The 27,368-nt window shown below is 35.9% G+C and overlaps 2 protein-coding genes across 4 annotated transcripts in view; one reads left to right on the forward strand and one right to left on the reverse strand.

Moving 5' to 3' along the window:
* The window catches only part of Fgf14 (fibroblast growth factor 14), a 478,361-nt gene extending 476,006 nt beyond the window's left edge, over window positions 1-2,355 (forward strand). For all 3 annotated transcript variants that reach the window (XM_038310679.1, XM_038310680.1, XM_038310677.1), the window contains one exon: window positions 1,120-2,355. In XM_038310679.1, the coding sequence (XP_038166607.1) occupies window positions 1,120-1,256 (137 nt within the window). In that variant the 3' untranslated portion in view covers window positions 1,257-2,355. The remainder of the gene's footprint in view (window positions 1-1,119) is intronic.
* Window positions 2,356-7,263: 4,908 nt separating this feature from the next.
* Window positions 7,264-27,368, reverse strand: part of Itgbl1 (integrin subunit beta like 1) — a 186,291-nt gene continuing 166,186 nt past the window's right edge. The window contains exons 9-11 of the mRNA XM_038310288.1: window positions 14,314-14,460; window positions 9,284-9,397; window positions 7,264-8,177 (exon numbers count right to left, since the gene is read on the reverse strand). Coding sequence (XP_038166216.1) covers window positions 8,086-8,177; window positions 9,284-9,397; window positions 14,314-14,460 — 353 coding nt within the window. The 3' untranslated portion in view covers window positions 7,264-8,085. The remainder of the gene's footprint in view (window positions 8,178-9,283; window positions 9,398-14,313; window positions 14,461-27,368) is intronic.

Here is a 27,368-nt window from a genome sequence, read left to right on the forward strand (position 1 = left end):
CTTTACTTAAAAGATGGTATAAGTCAAAACTTTGATACTATTCGGTCCTAAGTTAACTAGTACAAGTGAGAAATTAGAGATGCTTTAAGAATGATGACAGATTTCTTTCTTTTTCTCATTTTTTAAAAATTAAAATAGATTTTTAATGCAACATATTCTGATTATGGTTTTCCCTCCACAAGGATCCTCCCAGATCCTCTCCACTTCCCTGTCCACCCAAGTCCACACCCTTTCTTTCTCTCTGTCATTAGAATTGAAATTGGCATCTAAAAAGGTAAAATTTGATAAAATAAAAACAAATATGACAAAATAAGAGAAAACAAATAAACAAAAAGAAAGAAGTCAAAGAATAAGCTCAAGAAACACATATAGATGCAGAGACATACAGCTTAACACAAACAGAATTAACATAAAACACAAAATATATATATAATTACTTGATTTTTAAACAATGCATCAGAAAAATAGATACAAAAATATAAATGTCATACAGTGGCCTCCAGTTGTATAAAAGCCCTATTTATGATAGTGGAAAAGGAAATAGAAGAAATTATTCACAGAAGACTTGGGCTAAAGCAAAAGGAAGCCTTTATTACTACGCTCTGTGTAGCTTTCAAGTAGAACCCAGTATGACTGTGTGACTTTTAAACAACTGAGGAGAAAAATAGCTTAGTGATCTCTGGTGAAACTAGAATTAGGTCAAATACTTTTCTTCCTGGGGTTGAGGAGAGAGAGACTGTGTGTGTGTGTGTGTGTGTGTGTGTGTCTGTGTGTCTGTGTGTATGCGTGCGCGTGCACTCATGCTTGAGTTATGTGTGCTTTTCTTTATACATTTACAAAAGTTCATAGCTCTCATTTAAACTTTATTAGAAAACACATCTATGAACATATGCACACACATGTTTCAGTATATAAATTAGAAAATACATTGAAAGCTATGTCTTAATTTATAGATTAGAAATGACTGCCTTAAAACTGCTGTCCTCTTATCAGTGGGATGGTGTTCATCCACGAAAGACAAATACAGACTGGCTGAGGTCTGTGCAAAAAGTGGTGTGCCATTCTTGCATGGTAACCAGATAACTTCTTCTTTTTCTCTCCCTGCCTTTACATCTCTAGTTGCTATGTACCGAGAACCATCTTTGCATGATGTTGGCGAAACAGTTCCGAAAGCTGGGGTGACTCCAAGCAAAAGTACAAGTGCATCTGCAATAATGAATGGAGGAAAGCCAGTCAACAAGTGCAAGACCACATAGCCAGATCCTCAGGTGTCCTGACTTACTTGTCCAGAGCACAGTGGAGTGATTTATCTTTACTAGACATTCCTGCTCCTGTGGCTGAAGAGTCCCAGCAGTCAAGCTGATGCTTGTTCTATGCTGTCTCAGACCTCCTTCGTTGCAAGTGGATAAATCTCAACCTGTGGTCCCCCCACACCAAGAAGACACCTGGACAAACCAGCTAAACTCAGACCATGGAATGCCCTACCAGATATGGAATGCCTTTTTAATATCTTTTCTGTGACTGTGACACTTCATGTGAATGACATACTTCACAAATACACTCAATACCTTGCCTGCTGACAGCTACCCATAATCCTTTTTTGAGTCCTGTTTCAGCGAAATCCATGTGTTTAAGTTCAATTTTGTAGCACACAAATAATATTGAGTAATTTCTAGTTAGACGCTGTAAACCTGTGCTATCATGGATTTCTCTTTTTCCCATTTTTGCAGGGCTGCTTGCTCCACTGTCTGTGACATTTAGCAGGATTGTGTTCCTCTGAATCTTCAGTGTTGTAGTTGGATTAGTTTGGAGAACAATCAGGGAATCAGGAAGCCTTCTAAATCTATTACTACAAATCGTATCTACAAAGATTAAGGTGTTCTTTGGCTTACATTACCGATTAAACACACATATACGCTCTGTCCAGTAGGAGACACTGGACTCCCAAGGTGGTTATGGCCTGGGTAGACCAAGGGTCAAACACAATCCATGGGAAGCTCTCTATGATAGGTGTTTGGCATCCCCTCTAAGTTTATTCGTGTGTGTATGTGTGTGTGTGTGTGTGTTTTATACATATCACAAGCTTACTGGTAATGGTAACATTTGCCTTGCCCAGCGAGCAAGACCCACTCAGTTTTTGAGAAAGTGGGTCCAAAGAATTCTGTAGGCCTTGTAGGCCTGATTAAGGTTCATTTTTTTCATCTATTAATCCTCACTATTGGGAAAAGGAAAAATAAAAACAAATCATTACAACTTATAAGAAATATGCTACCTAAATCCATTTCTGACCCTTTCCTCCCTTTTTTTAAAAATGAAGATAACTCAATGCCCCCCACCCCGATTTGGGCTGCATTCCAGTTGAGCATGGGTAAGGTGGCTATGTGTTCTTTCCTGCAGAAGCAATGCACACAATAGTATAAATTAGACTTTAATATTTGAGTTTTTAATGACAAGTTTCTAAACTGGATAATAGGAAAAAATTTTTTTTCACAGCTTAGCATGCTGGGTCTGGTACTGTGTGTGTCACCAGCACACATATACCTCTAACTCAGCTCTGTATGGTCCAACAGGTTGGGTTTGAGGTAAATTGCCAAGATATCAGAATGCAGTTTGTTGACTACCCTAGATAAAACTAAGACAAATCAACACACTCCAGCATTGGGGATCTGGGCCATTTAATTTGTTTGCTTTTGCTTTTTGTAACTTCATTTTTAATTAAATTTTGTTGAACTCCAAGTTTAAGGGTACTAAGAAAGGTGGTAAATTTCTGGATACAAGGTTTGAAGAGTCTATATAAAATGTTCAATATTGGATATAAAGAGCTTCAAAATGTTTAATACTAAACTGTTTGGAAATATATTTGTTACCTGTGTGTACACAATAAAATTCCATGTTTTTTTTTTCTCAGAAAAACTCATTGAGACCAAACTGAACCTCTTTTCTAGAAAACAATCTATGTGTGATCAAAGTACTGGCCTCTTGTTCTGGTTTCCATGTGGCAGAATAACCTAGCTGCCATTGGCCCCCCCATCTACACTGTGCTTACTGGGAAATTATTTTCTCATTGATTTCATGAATTTCCATGACAGCCCTTGCCCAACATAGAAAAAAATGGCTTTCTTAGCTGATTAAAGATTCAGTATAAATTTAACTATGCTCATTTCATTTTCATATTGGATACCATTTTAAGAAATAAAAATTAGCATAATGTTTGAGTAGATTTATTGTCAATAATGCTCAATTACAAATACAAAAAAATGATTCCTTTGACCACTATTGATTTGCTGTTATTCATAATTAGACAAAACCCATTAAATGATTATTTAGGGAAGACATACATAACATAATATGTGGTAAAATGTGAATAATTTGTAATTCTTTTTAGTTGGCCTTATAAAAACAATTTATATCCATCCACATGTACACACATCCCCAAACTAGCCTACCTTTCTGTTTTTGCTAACCAGCATTACTTGAGAATTCTGTTCCAAAGACCTGGTTAGTGGTTAAAATTAAGACAAGATTTATTTTTGTAAATGATTGAGATTCATGTTAATGTTTTCCTGTTTTGCTTTCCAAGAGTTGTCAGTTGTCTATGAGAGAATGTATTATTGTAATCCTAGTTGTTTCTTCTAATATATGTTTAGATACATTTCAGAGGGGTTCTTGTTATACCTTTGATTTAGTTAGACCATTTCCTTTATGTCTGGTCTCACATGTTGCATGGGAAGAGGAAAGCACCAAATGAACTGCATGTACTAGGACCCATGTAGAGGTACTGGTATGTATTTTTGATTTACATACAGAGAGCTTGTCTGTATTGTACAATTTGTGTTTCTTACCATTTGTTGTATTCACAGATACAACATATCAAATAAAATACTCATATGAAAGCATATGGAAACCATAAATAACTTTATGTATAAAAGTAGCATTGTATCATCCTAAATATAGAGAACTTTCTGTAAATAAGTTGATAAATTCAATTTTCCCCTTTACCATGCCAAAGAAAACTTTAGCTCCTTGATGATACCTCTCTTGCTAATTTTCTGAAAGAAGTTCATCATTCTCTCCCTCAGAAATTAAGTTTGCTATAATTAAGTACAATATATCATCACTAATGTTCTGTATAGTAAATCTGATGGAACACATTTGTATTTATAGACTGTGTGTTTTGTATCTCCCTGTATGTATATCCATTGTACCATGTCTCTAAAAGACCCATTCCTTCTGCATGCACATCTGGTGGGGGAGGGATAGTTCTACCACCTTGTTATGGTAGCTGATTGCTTTACCTATCCATCAACAGTGCTCATTAATATTAGTCCCTTACGTAACTCAAGTGTCACAATTTTTGTTTCCAAATAAGCTTGCTTCCTGAAATTTAATTTTTCCCAGGAAATAATTATGAAAGATACTCAAATAGTCTGTCCTGTGAGAAGTGTAAAAAGTAATTGAGTACACTTTCCTTATGTATTCTGGAGAATCTGGGATCTGTTTTAAATGTATTCTGGAGAATTTGGGATCTGTTTTAAGTGTTTGCTTGTCCTGGGTGCTTCGGGGTGAGGACTAGATCCAAAAAGGATCCCATGACTTTTGCTCTAGTCTTTCTAATTATTGAATTCCCAGCAAGTAAACAGAATGTATCATATTTCCCACTTAATTATTAAACTACTAAACCATATATTTTCCTCCTAAAGTGACCAATATCAGATTTAGTACTTTAAGGAAAAATAAACCCAACAAATCCTTTGTTGCTCCTTAAAATGAATATGTATTATTTTGTTAAAAATTTCTTCCAGCTATTACATGGATAATAGATATTTGATATCCCCTGAAAAAGGAGCATGAGATTAGAATGACAAAGTTTCAATTTAAAAGAAACAGAAAATAGTGTAAAATGATTTTCAATTTTAATCAGAAAACAGGCATATCATAGGGAAACAATTAGGCTAAATGTCCAATTATTTTCTAAAGTACAGATTTAGTCAAATATAGAATGTAAATTGTATTGTTCTGAAATAAAGGACACAGAGATTGGCTTTAAAAGTAACACCCAAAGCTATGTGAGTATGTGGAATACTGTGTGGGTTTCAAAGTTGTGACAGTTGAGTTTGCAGATTGAGACTATTGTATTTTTGTTTTCCTTGTTCTTGGTTCTCATTTAGTCTAATCTTGATATCTGCTGGTGAGGCTGAGTTTGTTTTTGAGCTGGTAGAGGTAAGTCATTTCTTCCCTGGTGCTGCTGAAATCCAGATGAACTTAGAATTTCTGAAAGCCAGTAGGAACAATGGATCTCTTCATATCCTGTGGACTTTTGTTGACTTTTATAATTCCTCTGGAAGGATTCTCCACTCATGGTTTGTTAAACAAGTATGGTGAGGATCAAAGACATCACCACTGGTGAACCTAATGCCACCTTTTCAATTATCATGGGTCCCAGTGTAATTTTTGAAAATCACAAGCAAACCAAAGAGATTTGCTTATTTTCTCCTACTCATTAAAAATTTGTCCTTGCTAAGCATTTTCAATGAGGTACTTTCTATTTTGGAGTCAAAGTATTGAATCATATTAAGGTAGGAGATATATTATGTCTTTGCCTGTCACCACGATTTTTTGTTTTCGTTTTTTTAAACAAAAGTGTGTGATATTTTCACACACACACACACACACACACACACACACACACACACACACACACACACATTACAGCAAATAAATTGGAGGTTTCTTAAAGTCTGTTTTCCAAGAAAAAAAACTGATTAGAGTTTAGGTTACTGTGAGACATATATTAGGTTCCTTCCATAATCTGTAATAACACACTTCAGAACGTAGCAAACTACAACATACTTTCCTGTTGTCTAAATTTTTAAGACACATTTTGATCTTCATGGTATTATCATTTCTCCAATGTCAAACTCTATTCTGAGAACACTTATATGCTAATGATGATTTTTAACACTTTTCCTTGTGAAGATTTAAGAACACCACATACTTTTGTGGTAGAAGCTATTGATAGAAATGATAAAAACTAGAGAGAGAATTGTAATAATTAAAAAACACACACCTGGGGTGATTAAAGGGATCTAAAGGTAATTCCAAGGGAGCAAAGTCTAGCAAACTATCACACACAGCTGTGATTAAAGTTAGCCCACAACCTGTTTATGTATGGCTCAGGATGGATTTTTATTTATTACAATTTTAAAATATTAAACAATGAAAGAAAAATCCTACAGTGGTTTGTCTAATATACATTGTTCACACATTTTTAGAAGGCTGAGTCCTGCAGTAGGGAAATCAGAAGGTCTCTGTACCATGAGGGAATGGTCATTGACTCTCATATTTGGATATCACCAAACATATCATCAGAATTGCTAATGAATTATTGTAATTGGCTTAAAATGTATATAAAGAAGAGGTAAATATAGAGAAGAGGAAAAAACGCAATCATCCATACTATATCTTAACTCCTTATATTTTCTTCATTTTATAAAACTGACATTGATTGCCAGCTCAGTAATAGAAATAAAACCTATATGGCTGGGTCCCCTAATCTCAGGATAGAGGCAACAATTTTATAAATAGGTTAAATTCTCAGAACCTTATTATTACTATAAAACCAGCACCAGTGAAATTGACTCTTCAAATACTTTTCAGTATTTAATTTTTTAAGTAATAGAGTGGAGGCATGTTTTCTTTACTTTTGGTGACTTGACTGATAAAGTCGAAGCCATGACTCTAGAATATTTACATTATTAATATAAAATTTGCAAGTAAAATTTCATCTTAAAACAATACAGAAATGATTTTGCTATGTTATTTTAGGATTTTACAAATAATTCACATTTAGGAAAAAGGTATTTTTTTAGCTATAAATAATGGTTGCTTCAAATATGTGTATAAGTAGATCTAACTGTATATATGCAAGGGAACCCCAAATATTGTACATTTTCATAAATCAATGTGAGTTTCATACAAAGCAAAATTTCACCAAGAAAATAAACATTTTGTTCCTATCACTGAGTGAATATTTGTAATTTTGATTTAAGCTATTTCTAGATTTTGGGGTCCATTTCTGAACTTCTGAAATAGGTGTTGTTCTTTTTGACCCTGCCACTTCTTTGAAGAAAAGAAAGTCTTTTAAGAGCAATGAAAGCAGTATGAGAATTCTTGTGTTTCTAACTAGACACTGTCTTCTTCAGAGGACACATTATATGAACTAATTTAAATAAAAACCAGATTTCTTGTACATGTAACCCATGCCTAGTCTTAAAAAACATGGCCTGTTAGTTCCTGGGATCTAAAGTGGGCATTCCAATTCATTTTTTATGTTGTGTTTGTTTTCAGTGCATAAATAGATATTGGCACAGAATATAAAAAACTTATGTCACTAATTATTAAAATGTCAAATTGTACATTTATAATTTTTTCCTGTAAGACATTCTTGTGAGTATAAAGCCCTTTTGATCTGGTAAATTCCCACCCATCATTACACGTCATATGTGTCTGTCATTATTATCCCAATATGCAAATTCAGAGTTATATGGAATCCTGGAAAAATTCTACTGATTGGTTTATGTGAGAATAAATATCATCCTTATATTCTGATACAGTGTTTCAGTGGTGTCAGAATGTAGAGTCCTCAATACCATGCAATTTAGCATTTTTCTACTATGTATTGACAAACATTGGGTGTCAGAAAATACTTTGCTGTGAGGGCCTTTCTGTGTTCTGTAGGGTTTTCAGCATTGCCTATGGTCACTACCTCTAAAATGCCCAAAGCACATGGACTCCTACCATAACCAGTACGATAACAAATTTCTCTATAGACATTGCCAAATGTCTTGTGGGTTGCAACATTGTCCTCCTCAGTTGTGAACACTGATGTTAATTATGTGAGAACAATTCTTTGTGGTATAATTTACATCAGTTTGCTGAAGTCGTTTCTAATGAAGACCCATATTTCACTCAGGCAGTTAGAAATAGAAAAATACACAATAGTTTTTCCTAGTGCTGTATACACGTTTTCCTCTAACTTTCTAAAATGGCCTAGAAATAAGAATCCAGTTGTCTCCCATAGAATCATTAAGGATATTCAGTGCCAAGCCAGATTTCACATGCATTTCCATTCCATCCATCCCAGCATTCACAGTTCCCACAGCTACAGATTCCATTCCCTGCAACAAAATAAACATGTGGATTAAGATGATGATCAAAAAGCCCCATTAGGATATATGACTGCAAATCATAACTGTTCTTGAGTAAACCATTCTATTTATCCTCCATAGAGTGTTCTATATCACAATGACATTATTATGTTATTAAAAACCTGACAGAAGTACAAGTTTAAGATACTTAGTGACATCTCTTCGTTGCCATAAGCTGTTAATCAAACAGCGCTCATCTTGCATGACTCAGTTGGGCTCCCAATCATAATTCTGTTTTCTGTTACTGGGCAAACCATGTCTGGCTCACAAATAAATGCAGAAAAATATAAAACTCCTTGATATGAAGTTAGGCAGGCCAGAGAGCTTGAAAAATATCTTTGTGTAGTAAACTGAAGAGAAAAAATGATTTTCTAATTTAATGTCATGTCAAAATAGTTATCTTTAACCTTATTAAAATGTTTGATTACAAAACTATTTTAGGTTACTGAGAAAGAATTTATTAATGGTATATTTAATCAGCCAGAATGGTATTAAGTGTGAGTACATTTTATATTTAAAATAATAACTTCAGCAGAACACATATACATGTTATTATTTAACTTGGTTTGGTGTTTTTATAGCTAATTATTATAATTCAATTAATTATGTTTGTGATGGCCATCACACAGGCAAAGCTTTTGTATACTCTATTACTGTCTTCCCCACCACGCACATATTCACATGTATACACAGCTCCCTAAAACCAGCCAGTATACCTTGTGGAATCTGAGTGCTGCTTAAAACAGTAGCCTTCCCCTGGACCATGTTAAAATAAAATGATTGTCAGAAGAATTCTACATATGTATAACTGCCCACATGTAAGTTTGTAGGGCAGATTACCTTGTAGAAGTTTCCAAACAATCATATAATCTGGCTTCATCCTTTTGCATTCCTCTAGGACAAATGTTAGTGACTCTTTACAGATGCTCACTTATCCTTTTAAAATTACTACGCGTGCATTGCTCACTGGAGTATATGGAAGCTGCCTTCTCTGGTTATCTAAAGCACCAGCGTGTGGTGGGTGACATTTAGCTGTATTGTCATCGTGGCACAAAAGAATTAGTTCAGTCTAATACCTGTGCAGATGAGATCATCGTGTTTGTCACAGTCTCTGTCATCACAGTCACAAAACTCCCCTGAAATGTACCACTCTTCTGCAGAACAAATACACTTTCCACAATGGCAAGAACCTGAAATCACAACGGGTATTATTAGCTATTGCGAGAAAAGTAAAGGCTTCCATCAAGAAGAGAATATCATTGAAACAATGACAACAGGCTTATAATAACCTATCTTCTAAAGGTAAAAGTTTATTGAACAACTGCTTTCACAGGAGAAAGCTTTACTTACTCAAATACATAAAGGTCATTCAGGAAAGCCTTCATTATAGATCAAGACAGTTGCAATTAGCCTGGAGCAAATGTTCCTTGGTCCAGTCTGGCTGAAATGTCAATGGAACAGGATATTGCTCATCCTTAGAGATCCTCTCCCCAAAAGGTATTCAAAATAGACATTGTGTTTCTTTCTTTTTTAATTGAGTTGCATTTCAAAGTTCCTGTTATCTAAAGGAATCCAATACTAAATTATATTAAATGAAGATTCATTTTGTAATTTAATAACTACTAAATTATTATCTCTTCATCTTAGATTTTTTGCATGATTTTCTTGAAATAGAGACACACAAACTTCACACTGAGGCAAGGTGAATTACTAAAAATTCAGACACAATTCCTTATGTCTGATTGATGTCTCAGACCTGCCCTTCAGGATTTTATTTATAACCAGGAAAAGTCCTAATAAACCCAAAATGGGGTCCAATCAAGTTTCCTACCCTTTATTAATTTCCTTTCTGGTTACCTCTAGCCTAATTTTAAAACAACAAAAACTATTTAGTTATTGAAATATTTTGGGTAACCAAGACTCTTACTAATAGCATATTTAAAATAAAAATAAGGTTTGTATTATTTCAAGAAGAAATTTCTCAGTCCAAATATCTTCCAAGATGGGCTTTGAAGATCATGCAAAAAGCTGCTCTTGCTATAGCTAAAAGGACAACTGCAGAATTAAAAAGGACTTTTTCCATTTCCTCATTTGGCTTTTCTTTCTGGACACAAGTTCTGTTTACTAGCGAAGTTACTCAAGTGACCAATCACCTTGAGGAAATGTGAAGTAGCAAAATCTTTTAAAGCAGTTAGCAAAACCCCAAACTCATTAAGTTCTGATTAAAGAGAGGAGACTCAGGTGTGTTCTGAGTACTTCTCCTGAAATAGAGTGACCGTTGAATGATTAACAACCTGGGAGCACAGAGAGCAGAAAACCTGGGTTTGGGCAACACTGTCATCAATATCATGAAAGAATTCAAGTTAAAATGTCCTAAGCATTAAGTACAATATGAGTTCATGACGGGGAAAAGGTATATGCACTTGAGGGGAAGGAATCTCTCACAACCAAATTTCATTTTGGTCTTTCCTCGTCAAACGTCTCAAGACAAGTGATCAGTCAGGACCAGCTATAATGTGAGAGTTGTATTTATATTTATTTTCTGCTCATTTGTTAAGTGAAAAGCAACGTCACGTAGTCTCGACCTGTTTTACTGAGAGTCTGCGTTGACTTGCAGACTATTTAGGGCAGTATATGAAGATCTACCATTTTTGTGAAGTGATTGACAATGTGGTGGTGCTGGTTTAGTGGGAAAGACATAGAGCCTCATAAATTCTCACCTAGGAAGAGTGTATCCTCCTTTAGAGTTAATTTTTCCTAAATTTAAACATTTTGTTTAAAATTTCTAGACATGGAAATGCTTAACAACAGATGGTAAATGAAATACCTACATAGGCACTCCATTGACTATCACAGAGATACCCCCTCAAAGGAACATCATGCTTAGTGGCTTATTTCCATTAGAGAAGAAGGATTAACTATTTGAGGAATTAAATATTTCTGTTTCTTATATAGTATCTCTTACATCATGAAGTTATTTCCGCAATAAAAATAAATGATTTTATAAACTTATGATATTAATATAATCACACCTAGGATGCCTTTTCATGTGTATCATAATTCTTAGAAAGAGTTTACACTTCATCTTTGAACTTATCCTTGCCTGGAAATGATTCTTATTACTTCTTTTGTTTCTGGAATGCTTAGATGCAAAGTATAGCAAAGTATTTTCCTGAGATGAGCACGCTCAGCTAAAGTCAATGTGGTATATGTAGACTGAATATTTGACAAGCAAATTATAGCTCCAAATATAGTAGATGTCATAAAATGTTTAGAATAAAACTGGGATTTGATTTTGTGTATGCTATGGAAGTAATCTTCCTGGTCACCATAATAATCCCAGGTGTGTTGTTTCTCTGTTGATGATTGGTAGGAAATTCTTCTACTCCCTCCACAAATAGGAACAGCATAGCATGTAGTACTAACACAATGTATATAGTCATTAGAAACTATTATAGATCTTTATTGTAGAGAGCTCTGGCTGTTCTCATAAATAACTAATAACGGGGGTGGATTATCTGTATATAGAAAAGGAAAAGCCTGGGAAGATTCTGTTTAACAAATGTAAGCTTTCTGAACACCTCAAAGTGAGCAACTGTTCAACTCAGCAGGCTAGAACCCATTCCCATTAGAGGCTCAACCAAGTTGTAGGCTGCAGTTTGCCCATTCTGTCTGGAACTCTAGGGTGATAAATCTGCAACTACAACACCATTAACCCATTTGTTTTTATTCTCCAAAAGGACCCTTAATAATGCTCCTATTTTCCTTTGTGCTTTTTGCTGGCTTCATTATTGAGAAAATTTTTCATCGATTTGTAGAACATTCCAAAGAACTAAGGAGGAGAAAGAAACAAACTTCATTTGAAGATGAGAATGGACTAGTAGAAAGGATGTGGGAATTGCCTCAGACCGCATTCCAAAAACAGTTAACAATATTTCAATCTGAATCAGTTCACCATTTAGCCACCAATTTTTGATGACTGTCATAACAAAAACATTCATATAGTTTCATAAATGATCAGTTCTTGCCTACAGATGTGACTAGCAGTTATACTGGGCATGACATCTAGGACACTAGAATAAGTTTAGTCTTGAAAGTTTAACTTTTTCCCATTCTCTGTTCTGAGGTTAAAGAACAAGGGTAGTTGAGAAACAGATGGATGAATGAGGGTACTCTGAACTTGCTAATGGTGTGGGTGCAGCAAAATCACTGTGTCAATTCAAGGATATATTTAAGGACTTGTCCCATAACAGTATCTCTGACTACTGGAGTGATTACTTAGATCTAAGGTAATGTTATTAAGAGAAACATATTATTGTGTCACCATGGAACCAAATAAATAAATCCCCAAACCAACCAACCAACAACAACAACAAAACCACTATAAATTTCACTATATATTCTGCAAAGGTAGCTAAACTTAGTGGCAACATGACCACTAAGCTCATCTCTCTTGGTCATTTACAAAAACAATTTTAGCCTGGGATCAAGGCCCCACTCCATCGCTGACTTTCTTTTTCATACATCAAGCCTGACAAAATGCTGCAACCCTAACCCCAGCAGGCAGTTTTCACTATTGTACTAATGACACCATCTGTTCTGAAGGTCACAACAATGTATCTTGTTTTAAATTTTTCTATGGAGTGATTTATTGTCTTGGCTATAAATTTGTAAGAAATAAAATGCTATTTCTTCATCGTCTCCTGAAGTGAAGGCTTTATTCACAGTTCTTAGCAAATGCATAGTTCAAGCCTGTCATATTGGTGGAGGCGGGTGGCAAAGTATCATGGCATGCAGGCACAGGCTGGTCCCTGGCTCACACCTGTCACATAAGAAGAAAAAAGTGTCTGTACACTTTGGTATCACCAGAATAGAGCTTTTCCTACGTGAATTTTGTAAGACTATATTAGTCAATTAGATTTATCAGAGATACAGAGTGAAAGGGTGTGAGAAAAGAAAACTTCCTTTCTCATTCACCATGTTGAAATTCTCCAGTCCCTCACATACTGTAATTCCTGGAGGCAGGGAATTGGACACTTCTCTCCATGGAGCCCTTAACACCCTGTTATCCTCTGTAACAAAGACAAATTACAGCTGCAAGAGCTCAGCCCCAGCTCCTTTCTTCTATACCCACCATGAGGCCTCCAGAAAGGAGGAGAAAAAGAATTTCACCAGTTGTTGCCTATCACTAATGTGAGCCATGAAACTCAGAATGGAAACATTACATTATTCTTTAAATTTAGCCATGACCGAGAATTATCTAGATTCTCAATGGTCAATGACCTGTGATTAAACTCGCACTACCCAAAGCATTACCTGGGAAAGCATTAAGTAGGAATTGGTGTTTGGTTCAGTTTGAGGATCAATATTTAATCAAATTTTGCATTCTTTTTCTTTTTAGAAAATATTTATTTCATTAAAAATTATGTATGTGATTGTTCAATGAGCATGAGAGCCAGGGCCATGCAGGTGAGAAGATGATGTCTAATCCCCTGGATTGAGAGTTATAGGCAGTTGAGAGCCAATCAATGTGGGTATTAGGAATCAAATTCTGGTTTTCTGCAAAAGCAGTAAGTGGTCTTGACTACTAAGGCCTCTCTCCCCAACATTAGTCAACTTTTTTGTATTTTTATATGCAAATTACCTAGCTGAAAATTCTGAATCAACCCAATTGCTTATATATTTATGGAATAATTTTGCATAAAATTCAGTTCAGAGAGTAAATGGACTGTAACTCACTGCATTAGTGAGTATAACTTTCTGTATCCTTATGGAATTTACAACTGGACATGACTCAGCAAAAAGCTATTTATGGTAAGTTTCTAAATATAAATATTAAAAAATTACACCTGGGTTTTAATATAAATGGAATCTTCTTTTGGTAAAGCTTTTGTGGAAACTTAGGAAGCTTTCCATCTTTTACACGGACAAAAAGGATCATAGCACTAGTTCCCACACCTTCTGTTGCTCATGTTCAGCTTTCAGGGTTAACACAAGCTGAATGCCTTTCCTCCAGCAAAGTTCATTCTGGCCAAACTGGTTGCTACTTGCTGTTCTGAGGGACCAGGTGTCTCAGTGGGGATGCAGCTCCAGCAGTGATACTCACCCTTCCCCGAGCACAACATGCCATCTGCTGACTCACACAAACTCTTGCTTTGTTCTTCTGTCATGTTACACTTCCGTGGGTGTTGGCAGAGCTTGCCAAACCATCCTTTCTCACAAACACAACGACCACAGGAACATGTGCCATGGCCTGTGAAACAAACATAGATGAGGGTAAGATGAAGATGTGACTAAATGTGCAGAAAAATTAGTTTATAAATAGAGCGTGTAAATCATAGGATCTCATCTACCATCAGACATACTTTCCTTACACATACAGCATTCTGACACATCACTGTTTAAAACAGCATCCCAACAAATATCTAGCTTAGCATGATACATTGGATGTTGTATAGGACAAAAGCATTTGAGAAGCATTATTTAAAATGGAATTGTGAGTTCTTTCTTATTTGCGTTTCTATCAGCATGTTGTTTGTGCCGCTCTTCACTGTGCAAACCATTATACTCAGTTCAGTTTTGAAGGCTAGTCACGTCATCGCTGTTTGCAGCAATTATTAATTGCTCTCCTGTGGCTTACTAATAAAAACAAAAGATATTCCTAATGATTTTACCTTTTTACATTCCTCTTCACGAACAAGAGCAGACAGAGCATAAATACTCAGGTTTTTTATTAGCGTGTCAAAGTTAAAAAATGAGACTTGTGTTCTCATTTGACCTCCTGTCTTTGTTTTTTTTTTTGTTTCTGATGTTTATTCCTGTTTTTTGAGATGTTTATCCTTTAAGATGAAACAGTATGCTTGTGACAGTTATACAGGGGTATATAGTCCTCTCTACCTGCGTGTAAGCAGACATGTACTAGACTTCTGAATTTTTCAATTTAGTTTTTTATTTCTATCAAGTGCTCTGTTTCTTTCCTGATATCCACACCGTCTTACAGACAGATCACTCTATGACCCAGTTATTTGCTTGGAAATGATTTACCAAGTATTTTTATGAACAGAATATGGTGCCAGGAACCATAGCATAGGAAAGGAAAGATGATGGCTGAAAGACGATCCTGCTATGTTCACAGGGACATGAATCACTGTCTATACTGACCAGTATTTATGGATCTACAGTCACCATTCTTTCTTAAATATGTGTTCTGAGACTCGTTTCTGCATATAGAAAGATTAATGGACAAGACTCTTTTGTTGAAAATTCATTATTATGATTAATTTAACATAACCACATATGAATCCTCGTAGTGATTTTCCATAGCATGACAATCTCAAAGTTAATGGAAAGCAGATGAGAGACAAATTTAAAATAAATCTGAACAAAGACATCTATTCCCAAAAGTCTTTCCTCATTCATTAAATGTTGTATTGTCATAGCCCATGAACTCAGGTGTCGTCCCCATCTTACAGACAAGAAGTTGAATGTTGTGGGAACTCCTTCAGACAATAGGCTTTAAGATACCAGCCCACTTTGGGTATAGTCTCATGTACTATAAGTACAGATGAAAAGCATATGTGGCTCCTTTACTTTCTATTGGATTCGGTTCCCAGTTCCCAGCACATATAGAGGATTGCAGACTGCTACCCTTACTCTGAGTTTATCCCCAAATTAGTAAACCTTTGTTATACTCCACTATTGCAAGGAACTGCTTGTTCATCCTGGCAGCCCAGAACTGAAATAATCACACAGAAATTGTGTTAATTAAATCACTGCTTGGCCCATTAGCTCTAGCTCCTTATTGGCTAACTCTTACATATTAATTTAACCCATTTCTATTAATCTGTACATCACCACGAGGTTGTGGCCTACCAGCAAAGTTTCAGTGCGTCTATTACCGGCAGCAGTGGCTCCATGGTGTCCCGACTCCACACTTCTCTTTCTCCCAGCATTCAGTCTAGTCCTTCCCGCCTACCTAAGTTCTGCCCTATCAACAGGCCAAGGCAGTTTATTTATTAACGGCAATCGCAGCACACAGAGGGGACTCCTACGTCACCTCACTCAGGGCTACTGTGGAACTCTTTTTATGGGAATTGAAGACCAAATATTTATACAGTTTTCCTTGTTACCAAACTAAAAAAAAAAACTTACATAAAATATGTTAAGTTTATAAGGTTGAGAGACATAAAAGCTTAAGTTAATTATCTAAAATTGTTTAAGGTCTAAAAAAAGCTATTTTTAGGATGGCAATACAAGTTGTGATAGAAATTGGGTTTGGTATAAAATCTTGTACTCAATAAGATAGTTTGCTTGAATTTGTCAAATACATATGGATTGGACATTGTGAATGTAACTCTTACTTGATAATTGTTCTTATTAAAGAAAATTTTGTGTTGAGTTAAAACCTCCCATTCTTATTCAGACAAAAGAGGGAAATGTTGCAGAATATTTCTTCATACTATGTGAAGATGTGTCACTGTGTTTGGTTTAATAAAGAGTGGAATGGCCAATAGCTAGGCAAGAAGAAAATAGTCAGGACTGCCAGGGACACAGAGGACTCTGGCAAGAGGAAAGGCTAGGATGCTAGCAAACTCAGAGAATGTCAGACATGGCATATTGAAGAGAGGTAGCCAAGCCACGTTGCAGAACATAGATTAGAATATAAATTAAGTTGTAAGAACTCCTTAGGAAAAAGCCTAAGCTAAAGCCTAGTTTTCATAATTAACAAGAAGTCCCTGTGTCATTATTTGAAGCTGGCATTCTGGATGACAAAGTTTACTACATCTCATTGACTTCCTTTAGTTGTGTTTGCCTGTATGTTTATAGTCTTTCTTAACAATTAAACAAACCATGGAATTTTTGTGTCTTTATCTGTCTTCTGTCTCTCTCTTTTTCTCTGTGTGTATGTATGTGTGTGCATACATGCATGCATGTGTGCATATGTTCCTGTGTGTGCATGCATCTATTTGTGTGTGTGTGTGCTGTGCCTGAAGGGGTTGGGAAAAGCTATGAACTGTTGAGGAATAGAATCTAGTCCCCTCGAGGGATAACAATGAACCATCTTGCCATCACCTACAGCTGCACCCTACTTTTTGAGACAGGATGCCTCCCTGACTTAGAAGATTACTGACTTGGCTAGCCTGCTGGCCTAGAAGGCACAGGGATCCTTATGTTTTTGCCTTTCAAAAAGTTGTTTATGCCATTGTCCCTGCTTTTGACACTGGATTTGGAGATCAGACTTAGGTCACCAAACTTTCACTGCAAGTGCTTCAACAACAGAGCCATTTACCCAAACCAAGTCATGAGATTTCTGTTAACTATAAAGATTTCAGGACTGTTCCTCTGGGCACATAAATCCCCTGAGGCCCTATTCCTATGACTCCCTACTTTCTGTTCTGTTTCCATGGTAATTAGAACCTTCTTAATCTCACTACGAAATGTTCTTTCCTAAAGTGATCCGTTTGTATTTTCCAATTCTTTTAAATGCACAGCTGTTCTAGATGTTCAGTTCAAAATGTTTTGAATAATTATTGAATGTCTTAATTTTCCCCATAAAGAGAGCTGTCAAGTACTGTTATTAGTACCTACAACATTACATCATAAACCTTTGAGATACCTCCCTGCCAGGTTTCACATTCTTGCTCACAATACCCTAGCCCACACTTTTCATATCACAGCTATCCTACTAGTCCTATGGGATTTCCTATTGTTCAACCAGGAGGTCCTTAATATTCATTAGATTCCTAAAAACCAGAGCTCTAAGCTACTTTTCAATCTTACCTTGTCTCTCCTCCTTTTAATATCACTGAACCTATGCATCTCATACTTGCTGGAGAAAGAATGTCTTCCTATCCTAATATATTCAGGCCCTGCCTAGTCTAAAAATCTCAGCAAATGACTGAGTACACTTCCATAAAGAATTCTATGATATTTACAAGTAGGAATCATGTATGTCCCTCTGAGATTATTTTCTATTTGTGTGTGTGTGTGTGTGTGTGTGTGTTACTTGGATTCAAAGCCAAGGCAAATACATATTTTTCAGCATTTTATTCCACTCTGAACTACATCTTGAGTCTTCCTTGGAAACTTCTTTATGATTTTGTTTCTGACTTTGCATGGAAATCTCTAGTGTCGAGGGAGGTATTCTGCAATTCATTAGGATTGCACTGAGAAAAGGTCAATAGCTCCTCATAGAGAAAAATATAATATGAAATGTGTATTGAAGAAAAAGGAGTCATATTTGCCATTTATTAGCTCTTTTATCACAGTATTTTTCAAAGTAAAATTGGCAAGTATGCCAGACCATCATCAAATCATCGGCATTTAAATTTTTATTTGTCATTTATATGCAACTTCCCTTTAGTTAAAATCTTAATCAATTTTTAAAGTGTATTGTTAAAGTGACTGTAATTCAGTTATCAATTCTAGAAATGTCTGCACTGGGTATTATACTATCAGTTTTGAATATAGTAGAGTAAATGATGTATTGGCCTGTTTTCATGGCATTTACAGTCTATTGGGGTAAACACATGTCACAGCAAAATATACACTTGGGTTACTGGAGCTTAATGAGGTTGTTACTGTATTCAACAGTGAGAACGGGGCAAACAAAGTATTCAGAGAAATATTTAGCAAAACCAGTTATGAGAAGAGGCCAGGAAGCTAATGTTCTAGGAATGGAGCCTAGAAATCCTTGGGACAAGAAGGAGCTGGGCACATTTCAGGCAGTGAAGGCCAACTGTTTGAAGAAAAATGACTAAATGATTAATCAAACTGAAGTGAAATTCTTAGCAAGCTTGCTGTAGGACAATGGTCTTTTATCCTGTCTCTTGTATTATTTTAATAAAACACTGTTTGACCAGTAGCCAGGCAGGAAGTATAGGTGGGATGACCAGGCAGGAAGCAGAGACAGAGCAATGAGAACAGGAGAATTCTGGGAAGAGGAAAGCTCAGTCTGCTGTTGTCACCCAGACAGAGAGGAAGCAAGGAGAGAATGCCTCATTGATGAAAGCCATGTGGTTAACACAGACAAGAATATTGGGCAATATAAGATGTAAAAATTAATTGATAAGAAGCCTGAGCTAATAGATCAACCAGTTTATAATTAATGTAGACCTCTGTGTATTTCTTTGGGAATGAACAGCTGTGGGACCCGGCGGGACAGAAAGCTCAATCAACAAATGGCACCAATGTGGACAGCTAAATCCACTTAAAACCTGAGACAGCTTGGAAAGTACTTCTAGACACAAAATAATAGAGTTAAGCAGCATTTTCTCAGGTGGGCTCTGTTTGCTAGAGGAAAGCATGTCTCATTTAAGAGAGATTTCCTGACACAGCTTTAGCTGCACATACCTTGCAGCTCTTTTAAGAGGCCCTGCCACCAAACACTTAAATGGGGTTTATGAATAGCTGACAGCATGATTCTCGGTGGTGGCAGGGACCTTGAAACTACATAGGGTTGTGGCAATAAACATGGCTCCTGCCAGTACCTCCACCATGGACTAGACTCTGAGAAAGCTAAGAAATTGGATGGATCCAGCCATCAAAGCCACGGCTTTAATCCTAGCCACATCGCTTAGCAAATTAAAGACTTGTATGGTCAGAAAAAGAGAGATATACAGTAAAGATAGATTCAGATGAAGAAAACCTCTAAATGGTTAACAGTGTGTTGAAAAATATATGTAGGTTTGGGAGAGAAAAGAAAAATGAAAAAGTCCTTAAAATAATAAGAAAGAAAGAGAGTAGTCAGGTGTGGTGGCACACACTTTTAATAGCAACACTTGGGAGGCAGAGGCAGGCAGATCTCTGTGAGTTCAGAGGAAAAAGTCTACAGAGTGAGTTTCAGGACAGCCAAAGAATCACAGAGAAAGTTAGTCTCAAAAAACTGAAAATTATAAAGAAAAAAAATAGAGTTTAAAATAAAGCCACATAAAGATGGAAAATACACAGAGAGTCTGAATACTGTATATTATTGTGTTGTCTTTGAATTGTTGAATGACTAAGGAAGGAGCAGCATTTGCTAAAAGACATTTGATTATAAATGCTGCTGGATTAATCCAAGATAGGTATTTTGAAAATGACTTGAATTCAAAATTGAAGTCAAAGATATATTACTTTGGAGAAGAGGTTTTGCTTCTGTTTCCACAAAAATAAAAGGCTGTGGATTCATTTAAGATTAAGAAAAATCAGGTTTGATAAATGAAGACCCCCCCTGAGAAATATCCAATAGGCGCAGATGGCCTAGAACTGAGTTCTAAATCCAGAATAGTTTCAAGACTGCTGACTGAGATGATCAAGCCTCACAGGATACTCCAGTCAGGACTTGATCATATTTTTGAAATTTCTTTAGGTCTTCATTGGAATATCAACACTCCCCCAACCAGCAGGAATTAGCCTGGAAAACTATGCCCACATTCCCCAAAAATGAACTATGGATATTTATCTTTGTTTAGAGTGTTGGTTACAAGATGTTATAGATAATGGTCTGGACAAAAAGCTAAACAAAGGATATTAGATTCAGAGTTCTCGTTTTGAAAAAGGGGGGGGGGACGAAAGTCCTGGGGGTCAAAGGTCTCTTATCCTGTCACTTGTATTATTTTAATAAAATGGCAATTGGCCAGTAGCCAGGCAGGAAGTATAGGAGGGGATACCAGGCAGGAATTAGAGACAGAGACAAGAACAGGAGGATTCTGGGAGGAGGAAAGCTCAGTCTGCAGTCATCACCCAGACAGAGAGGAAGCAAGATGAGAATGCCTCGTGTAAAGGTACCAAGCCACATGGCTAACACAGACAAGAATAATGGGTTAATGAAAGATGTAAGAATTAGGTGATAAGTAGCCTGAGATAATAGGCCAACCAATTTATAATTAATGTAGGCCTCTGTGTGTTTCTTTGGGACTGAAAAGCAGAAGAACTAGATGGGACAGAAAGTTCTGTCAACATAAGTTGTCTATCTTTGGTAATGAATTTGAATCTGTTCTGAGAGGAATTGGAAAACCACAGAGGACATTAAGCCAGATGATGTCGTATAATTTACAACTTGTAACTCCACTTAAGTAACTTAGTGGGGTTGGGTATGTTGGGGCATATGACTTTAGAGAATATGCTAGGCTATTAATGATCAAGTCTAAGTGGAAATGAAGAGAAAAAGCTGTTTATATTTCTGTCTTGATGGCAGAGCATAGGCCTATGGGATAAACTATGAAACTGCAGGTAACATGTATTGAAAAAACAAAACCAGAATAAAATACACTTTATCAAATAAAGCAGTTTTAGGAGATTTAAGGGAGAGCATTTTTCCTTTGTTGAATCTCCTCAGTTTAAAGATACTGGAATACAAAGTGAGATAACTAAATAACAAGCTTCATTCTGCTTGGAGCTCAGATAACAGACTAGGGCTGATGCCCAGCAAATACATTCTGAAGTTTACAATAGTACATGCCATTTTGAGTTTTAGAAGTGAATGAGTCCAACCAGGGAGAATAAGTTCCAACTAACTCCAAGTTTAAGGCTAGGATACAAAAAGAAAAGCTAGACAAAGTAAAATTTACCACAGGAAGAAAATACCATAACAAAAAAAGATGTCTTAGAAATAAAGCCTACTGAGCACAATGTTTCCGAAATTTTTAGTTAAAAAAAGAATACAAGCAGATAATTAGTTTCAAGCCAACTTTTCTCTGACAACCATCGTTATATCACCATTGAAGGTTATAGAGTAAAGTATCCAGGGTCAACAGAACTCTGAAGATATAACCTGTACTCAGTACTGCTAGTGATAAAAAAATCATAGAATAGAACATGATGAGATTACCTCTAGAGTTGAGTTTAATGAACTATTTCCAAGGCTCTGAAACAGCCTTTGTCCAGTTTCCTTAGTCTTTGCACAGATAATAGATTTTTCATAAGCAAGAACCCATTTGAATTGTCTGACATGTTTATCTTGCCCCGTTGTCTTCTTTTCCCTTATGCAAAAATATCCACTAAGAATACACTACACTTCATTATCTAGTGCAATATTCACCATAGGAGGGTATTTACATTTAGTCAATCTAGATAATATTTTTAAAAATTCGTTTCTTAATATTGCTAGGCATAGGACAAGTAGCCACATAGATCAGTTGATATTGTAAGTAATTCAGATTTAAGAAACTCCTGCCAATTGTGTGAGATATGTTGAATATGTCTACTGGAGATAATGACATTTCCCACTGCGACTCATTTTGTCAACTCTGTTAATCTGTTCCTAAAACCATTGTGATTTATGCTCTAATAACCCATCTTATATTTTATGATTAGACTTAGCACTTCACACCACGCTAATATTCTTCTCCCTTTCTTAATATTAAGAGAACCCTCAATGTTTTGTTTGTTTCAGAGAGGTGATAATCTGTCCAAGTTAAAAAGTACCTGATTTACAATGGCCATATGACCTGGTTCTAATAAATGAGACTTAAAAGAAAATTTCTTGTTAAAGTTTCCAGGAAACTTGTTCTTCAAGGAGAATGGGACAAACAGGCAACATGCATCCATTCTTTTGTATGTCTTCCTCCTCTTTTCTTTTTCCTTGGAAGATGGACACATTAAAGGATGTCTAGGAGAATGAGAATAAACTTTATGCTTTGAGAACACGAAATAGCGCAAAGTATAAACAGAAAAGGTGTAGGACTTGGGTGGACTCTGACACCAACCTCCCATCCTTCTAAGGAGTGCCACCATATGGAATTAGAGGGCCAACAACTTTGTCTAAGCACTGTTCTGGCTGATTTGTGATTTTAAAATGTCACTGATGACACTTCCCGAAATGTTGACTTGTTCATCATAGGAAACCTTCCTCTTCGTCAGAATAGGAACTCAACAGTTCCTGACACTGCTGAATTTGTAATTGCAGACTGTATGATTTCCTTCAAATTGCAGTCATAAGCTAGAGAAGTCCCAGAAGAAATGGGGACTGATTGTGTAATTAAGAGGTGGCTCTTCATTATCCTTCCTTGCTTCTTAAATTGGACCCCTAGGCAGTTATTCTAGGAACAAGGGGCAATGAAAAAAACAATATGCAGTCCATTTCTCATTCTCACCCTGGGTACGGGGCATGCAGGAGGGAAGTCTCTGATTAAGCTTATGGTCACTAAAATAATTAAACACATGTAGACCAACATCTGAATATATTATCTTTTTGGAATCTGAAAATCATACATTGCTGAAAAGGAACAAATCTAAAGAACTATCAGTCTGATAAAGCATCTTTAAAGACTGACTTTTTTGAGAAGAAATTCATGTCAATTTTCAGTTTATATCCATTTTATTTGTTAAGAAATGGTTAGAGGAAAATCTGCGTACCCTGTGTGGTGATGGAGCATGACTCACACACAAGCTAATTAAAGGAAGAAAGGTCTACATCATGCTGATTTTCTTTTTTTGCCATTATTATGACTCTTTTGGAGGTTTTAATTTTAGTTTAATCAAAATTGAGCTGTTAAAAATTATGAAATTAGTTACATTAACCTTTGAGTACTTTTGATAAATTATCGTAACCTGCCAGAATGGGTTTAATCATCTTTAGTTTTAGTGTTAGAGGGTGGATTAACCATGTTGGCTCTTGGTTTTTGCATGATTGCTGGTTAGGTAGACATATAGATGTTTGGGATTTACATATTTGTTGTATTCTCAAAACAGTATTCTCAGTCAGTCTCTGCTTTTGAATTAGAAGCTGTATTCAGTTCTCTGGCTAAACCCTGAATATGCAGAGTTCTAAATTTCAAGGTGGATCCATGGATCAGCCTGGTGGTAAACTGAGCAAATGGTCCAAACTCAAAATTTTAAATTTATTCTATGAGCCGAACCTAGAATAGTGTCCACATGTTTCAAACTCAGTAATGGTGTGCCCACCACTGCCTATCTTTAACAGGAGGGATACTAACTTCCTAGTTAACTTTAACTCTCAACTTGACATGGCCTACAGTCACCTGAGAAAGGAGTCTTAATTGAGGAATTGTTTAGGTCAGACTGTCCCATGGGCTTATCTGTGTGGGTTGTCTTGATTGTTAATTGATATCAGAGGTACCAGCTGTATAATCAATGCAATTTAACATACTGGAGAATTTGGATTTTCACTAACCATATTTCCAAATATTTAAATGAGGTTTATGGATTTAGATTAGAAAAGAATTCTCCACCTAAAAGGAAACCTAAAATAAAATACAATAAAATGTCATCAGATAACATTTTAGTTGATATTTTTATCAATGAATTTCACTTTGGTTTTTGCTGTGCTCTTTAGTTAAGTGTTTCAAAGGAAAATGCTCATTTACAAGCAAATTTTTATATTTCATTATTTGTTCAAAAAATGAATCATGAAATTTGCAGGCAAGAGATAGGACTGAAATATGACATAAAGTGATCTTACCCAGGATCAGAAAGATAAATATTATGCCTTATTTTCTCCTTTATTCTGTTAGCTTCTAACTTTTACATAAGAGGATTTTTTGTTAGAGTGTGCATATAGTCTCATAAGCAATTAAAAAGGCATCCACAAGAGGGGGAATATGGTATTTAGGGGATATTTTGGAAGAATAAAATGACGTGTGTGCAGTGGGAAGAAGTGAAAGTAGGAATACTGCAGGTGAAGGTGGAGCAAAAGGGACCAAAACTAAGTGAGTATGAAAATGCTTCAAGGTATTCTGTTACTTTGCATGCTGATTAAAAAATGAGTCAAAAAAATAAAAATAAAAGCAACCCTTTCTCCATTAAGAAAGGAGTATCTAAGACAATGCATAACAAGTAGAGGTGAAGTATTTTTATCGCAAATAAGAGCTCCTAACAAAGCGTTGAACGAAATGTGGCTGGAAGAACACCTCAGCAGTGAAGAGCACTTACTACCACTGCAGAAGACCTAGGCTTGGTTCACAGCATGCACGTTAAGCAGCTCGTTACCACCTGCAACCATGGTACCAAGGAATCTGATGGGTATCTGCATGCATGAGTATCATTAGGCATACTCACATATAAATAAAATACAATGAATACATATTTTTAGAAGACACAGGAAAATGAAATATCTTTCCTAAAAATAACAAGTACATTCTAATCTCTATGATTTTGTTGAGCCTTCTCAAATCTAGATGCTTTCACATAAAAGACCAACATCCAAATATTACCTGTTATAAATCCAATCTAAGTCTACTCCAGGGAATTCTATACTCCAAAAATAGATAAAGCTTTTACTTTCTCTTTAACTTATCTACATCTCCCTGAACTCATAATTTATTTGAAGGATATTCTTTTATTGTAAGCTTGAAAATAACTTGAATTTAGGGAAAGATAATGGAGGGGAAGAAGAGAGGAATGGGGTTTGATTATATTCATAATCACAACACTCTATGAATTATGTGTCCTGCAGAGGCACTGCACACAGAAGAAAAGTAAAATAGTTTCCTGAAAGGTGTCATTTTGAAGCAGATCTGGTGACATTATTCAGAAGAATTTGAGAAGATAGGGAGTAGAGCACCAGGTAAATGGGCAGAATTGTGTTATTTCCCAACTTCTCCATTGCAGTTGACCTCGTTGGAAAAACTACCTTTTCATTGGCAAATGTAAACCTAAGCTCCTCCTCCATCCTTCATGGTAAAGAAACCCAGGAGTCACTGGGGCCTACCCTGGCTTTCACTAATACTATTCAATCAGGAACATTTGTAAATACTGGTTATACTCTGGAGTTACATTTCTCCTCAGGTTCAACTAAATATTCAGATTGTTATTTCAAAGCACTCTCATTTCAAGAAAAGTACTACAGTGCACGGGTATTGATGTTTCTATTTCAGAAAACAAGCTTCTCCTCTCGAGGAGCCCAAGTCTCACACTGGGATTTCTCAAGCATAGGTTTTAGGTACCCCTCAAAGCAGAACATGCTTATTGCTAGCTTTAAGAAACCATGAGAATTTGTGACTTCCTTATGGAATGCTTGCTGTACTGTGATTTTCGTACCAAAATTGCTTCAGGTTTAAACATCTTCCCCAAGGGAAGATCTCTTGTGTTTTAAGAGTAGCTGAGAAACAGAAAAAGACACTGATATTAAAAAAACTCAAGGCTCATGTAATATCATCCAGACAACAATAATCAGGAAAAAAGAGAAATTAAAACAGTAGCATTTTTATTCACTAGCTTAATAAAATCACAAAGTGAAGATCAGTGCAAAACTAAGGTGGGGGGCACCGTTCACCTTTGCAGTGGCATCTAAAATGAACTATAGCTGACTGTCATTAATCCTAGATTTGCATTTGCAGATTCACTTATTTCTAAATTTATTTACAGCTGTAATATCACTACTCACAGAGTGATGGGAGCATATATGTGGAATGGTAGAAAATATTGTGATTTAGATTCATTTCTGTTAGGGTAAAAAAAGTCATATTTTCCTTCATTTTTAGTTTTAGTTTTCAAATCCTAAAGAACTATTTCTTATCTGGTCACTTCAGTGCTACATTTTGTTCTTGTTTTTGTTCTCATTTTGATGATTCAAAAGAGCATCTGGTAGTATATTGAATAACTTCTTTTGTTTTCCTGAATACAAGAAGGCCATGATATATCTTAAATAAAAATATACATGTTAAGTAAGGTTTGATCAGACATGATCGGGACGTGAATTGAATATTAATTACTCAGTTATATTCAAATGACGTATCTTTGAACAAAATTTTAAAAAATTATACTTTGAGCCATCGTTGAAAATATTGTGACCAGAGGCAAGAATCTAATACTGCATTTCTCTTGGGTCTGATGACTCTGCATTTGTTACTTCAGTGCTCAACATGATCACATAAGTGCCACAAATACTAAAGACTGACTATACATTGGCCTTTATTGTTGGGAAATATTATTAGGTAGAACATCATGGATGACTAGTAAGCTATATGTAGTTTTTCTGGCTCTTTATTCTTACTTATATGTTCAGGCCATTGTGAGATGATATCTCCATGTAGAAACCTTCCCTAACTGAGCAATAAAATTCAGTGGTATGTATACAGATGTAGAATACACTTGCCCTGGAGAATCCGGCTCCGAACAGTGAGCCAGCTGGCTCACAGGTGAGAGAGGAAGAGACAAAGTGAAGCAGGTGTTGTTACTTACTTAAACCACATTTGAATTTCTCAAGACACTTAAACATCA

The sequence above is a fragment of the Arvicola amphibius genome, chromosome 13 (genome assembly GCF_903992535.2).
Source record: "Arvicola amphibius chromosome 13, mArvAmp1.2, whole genome shotgun sequence".
In the NCBI taxonomy this organism is placed as follows: domain Eukaryota; kingdom Metazoa; phylum Chordata; class Mammalia; order Rodentia; family Cricetidae; genus Arvicola; species Arvicola amphibius.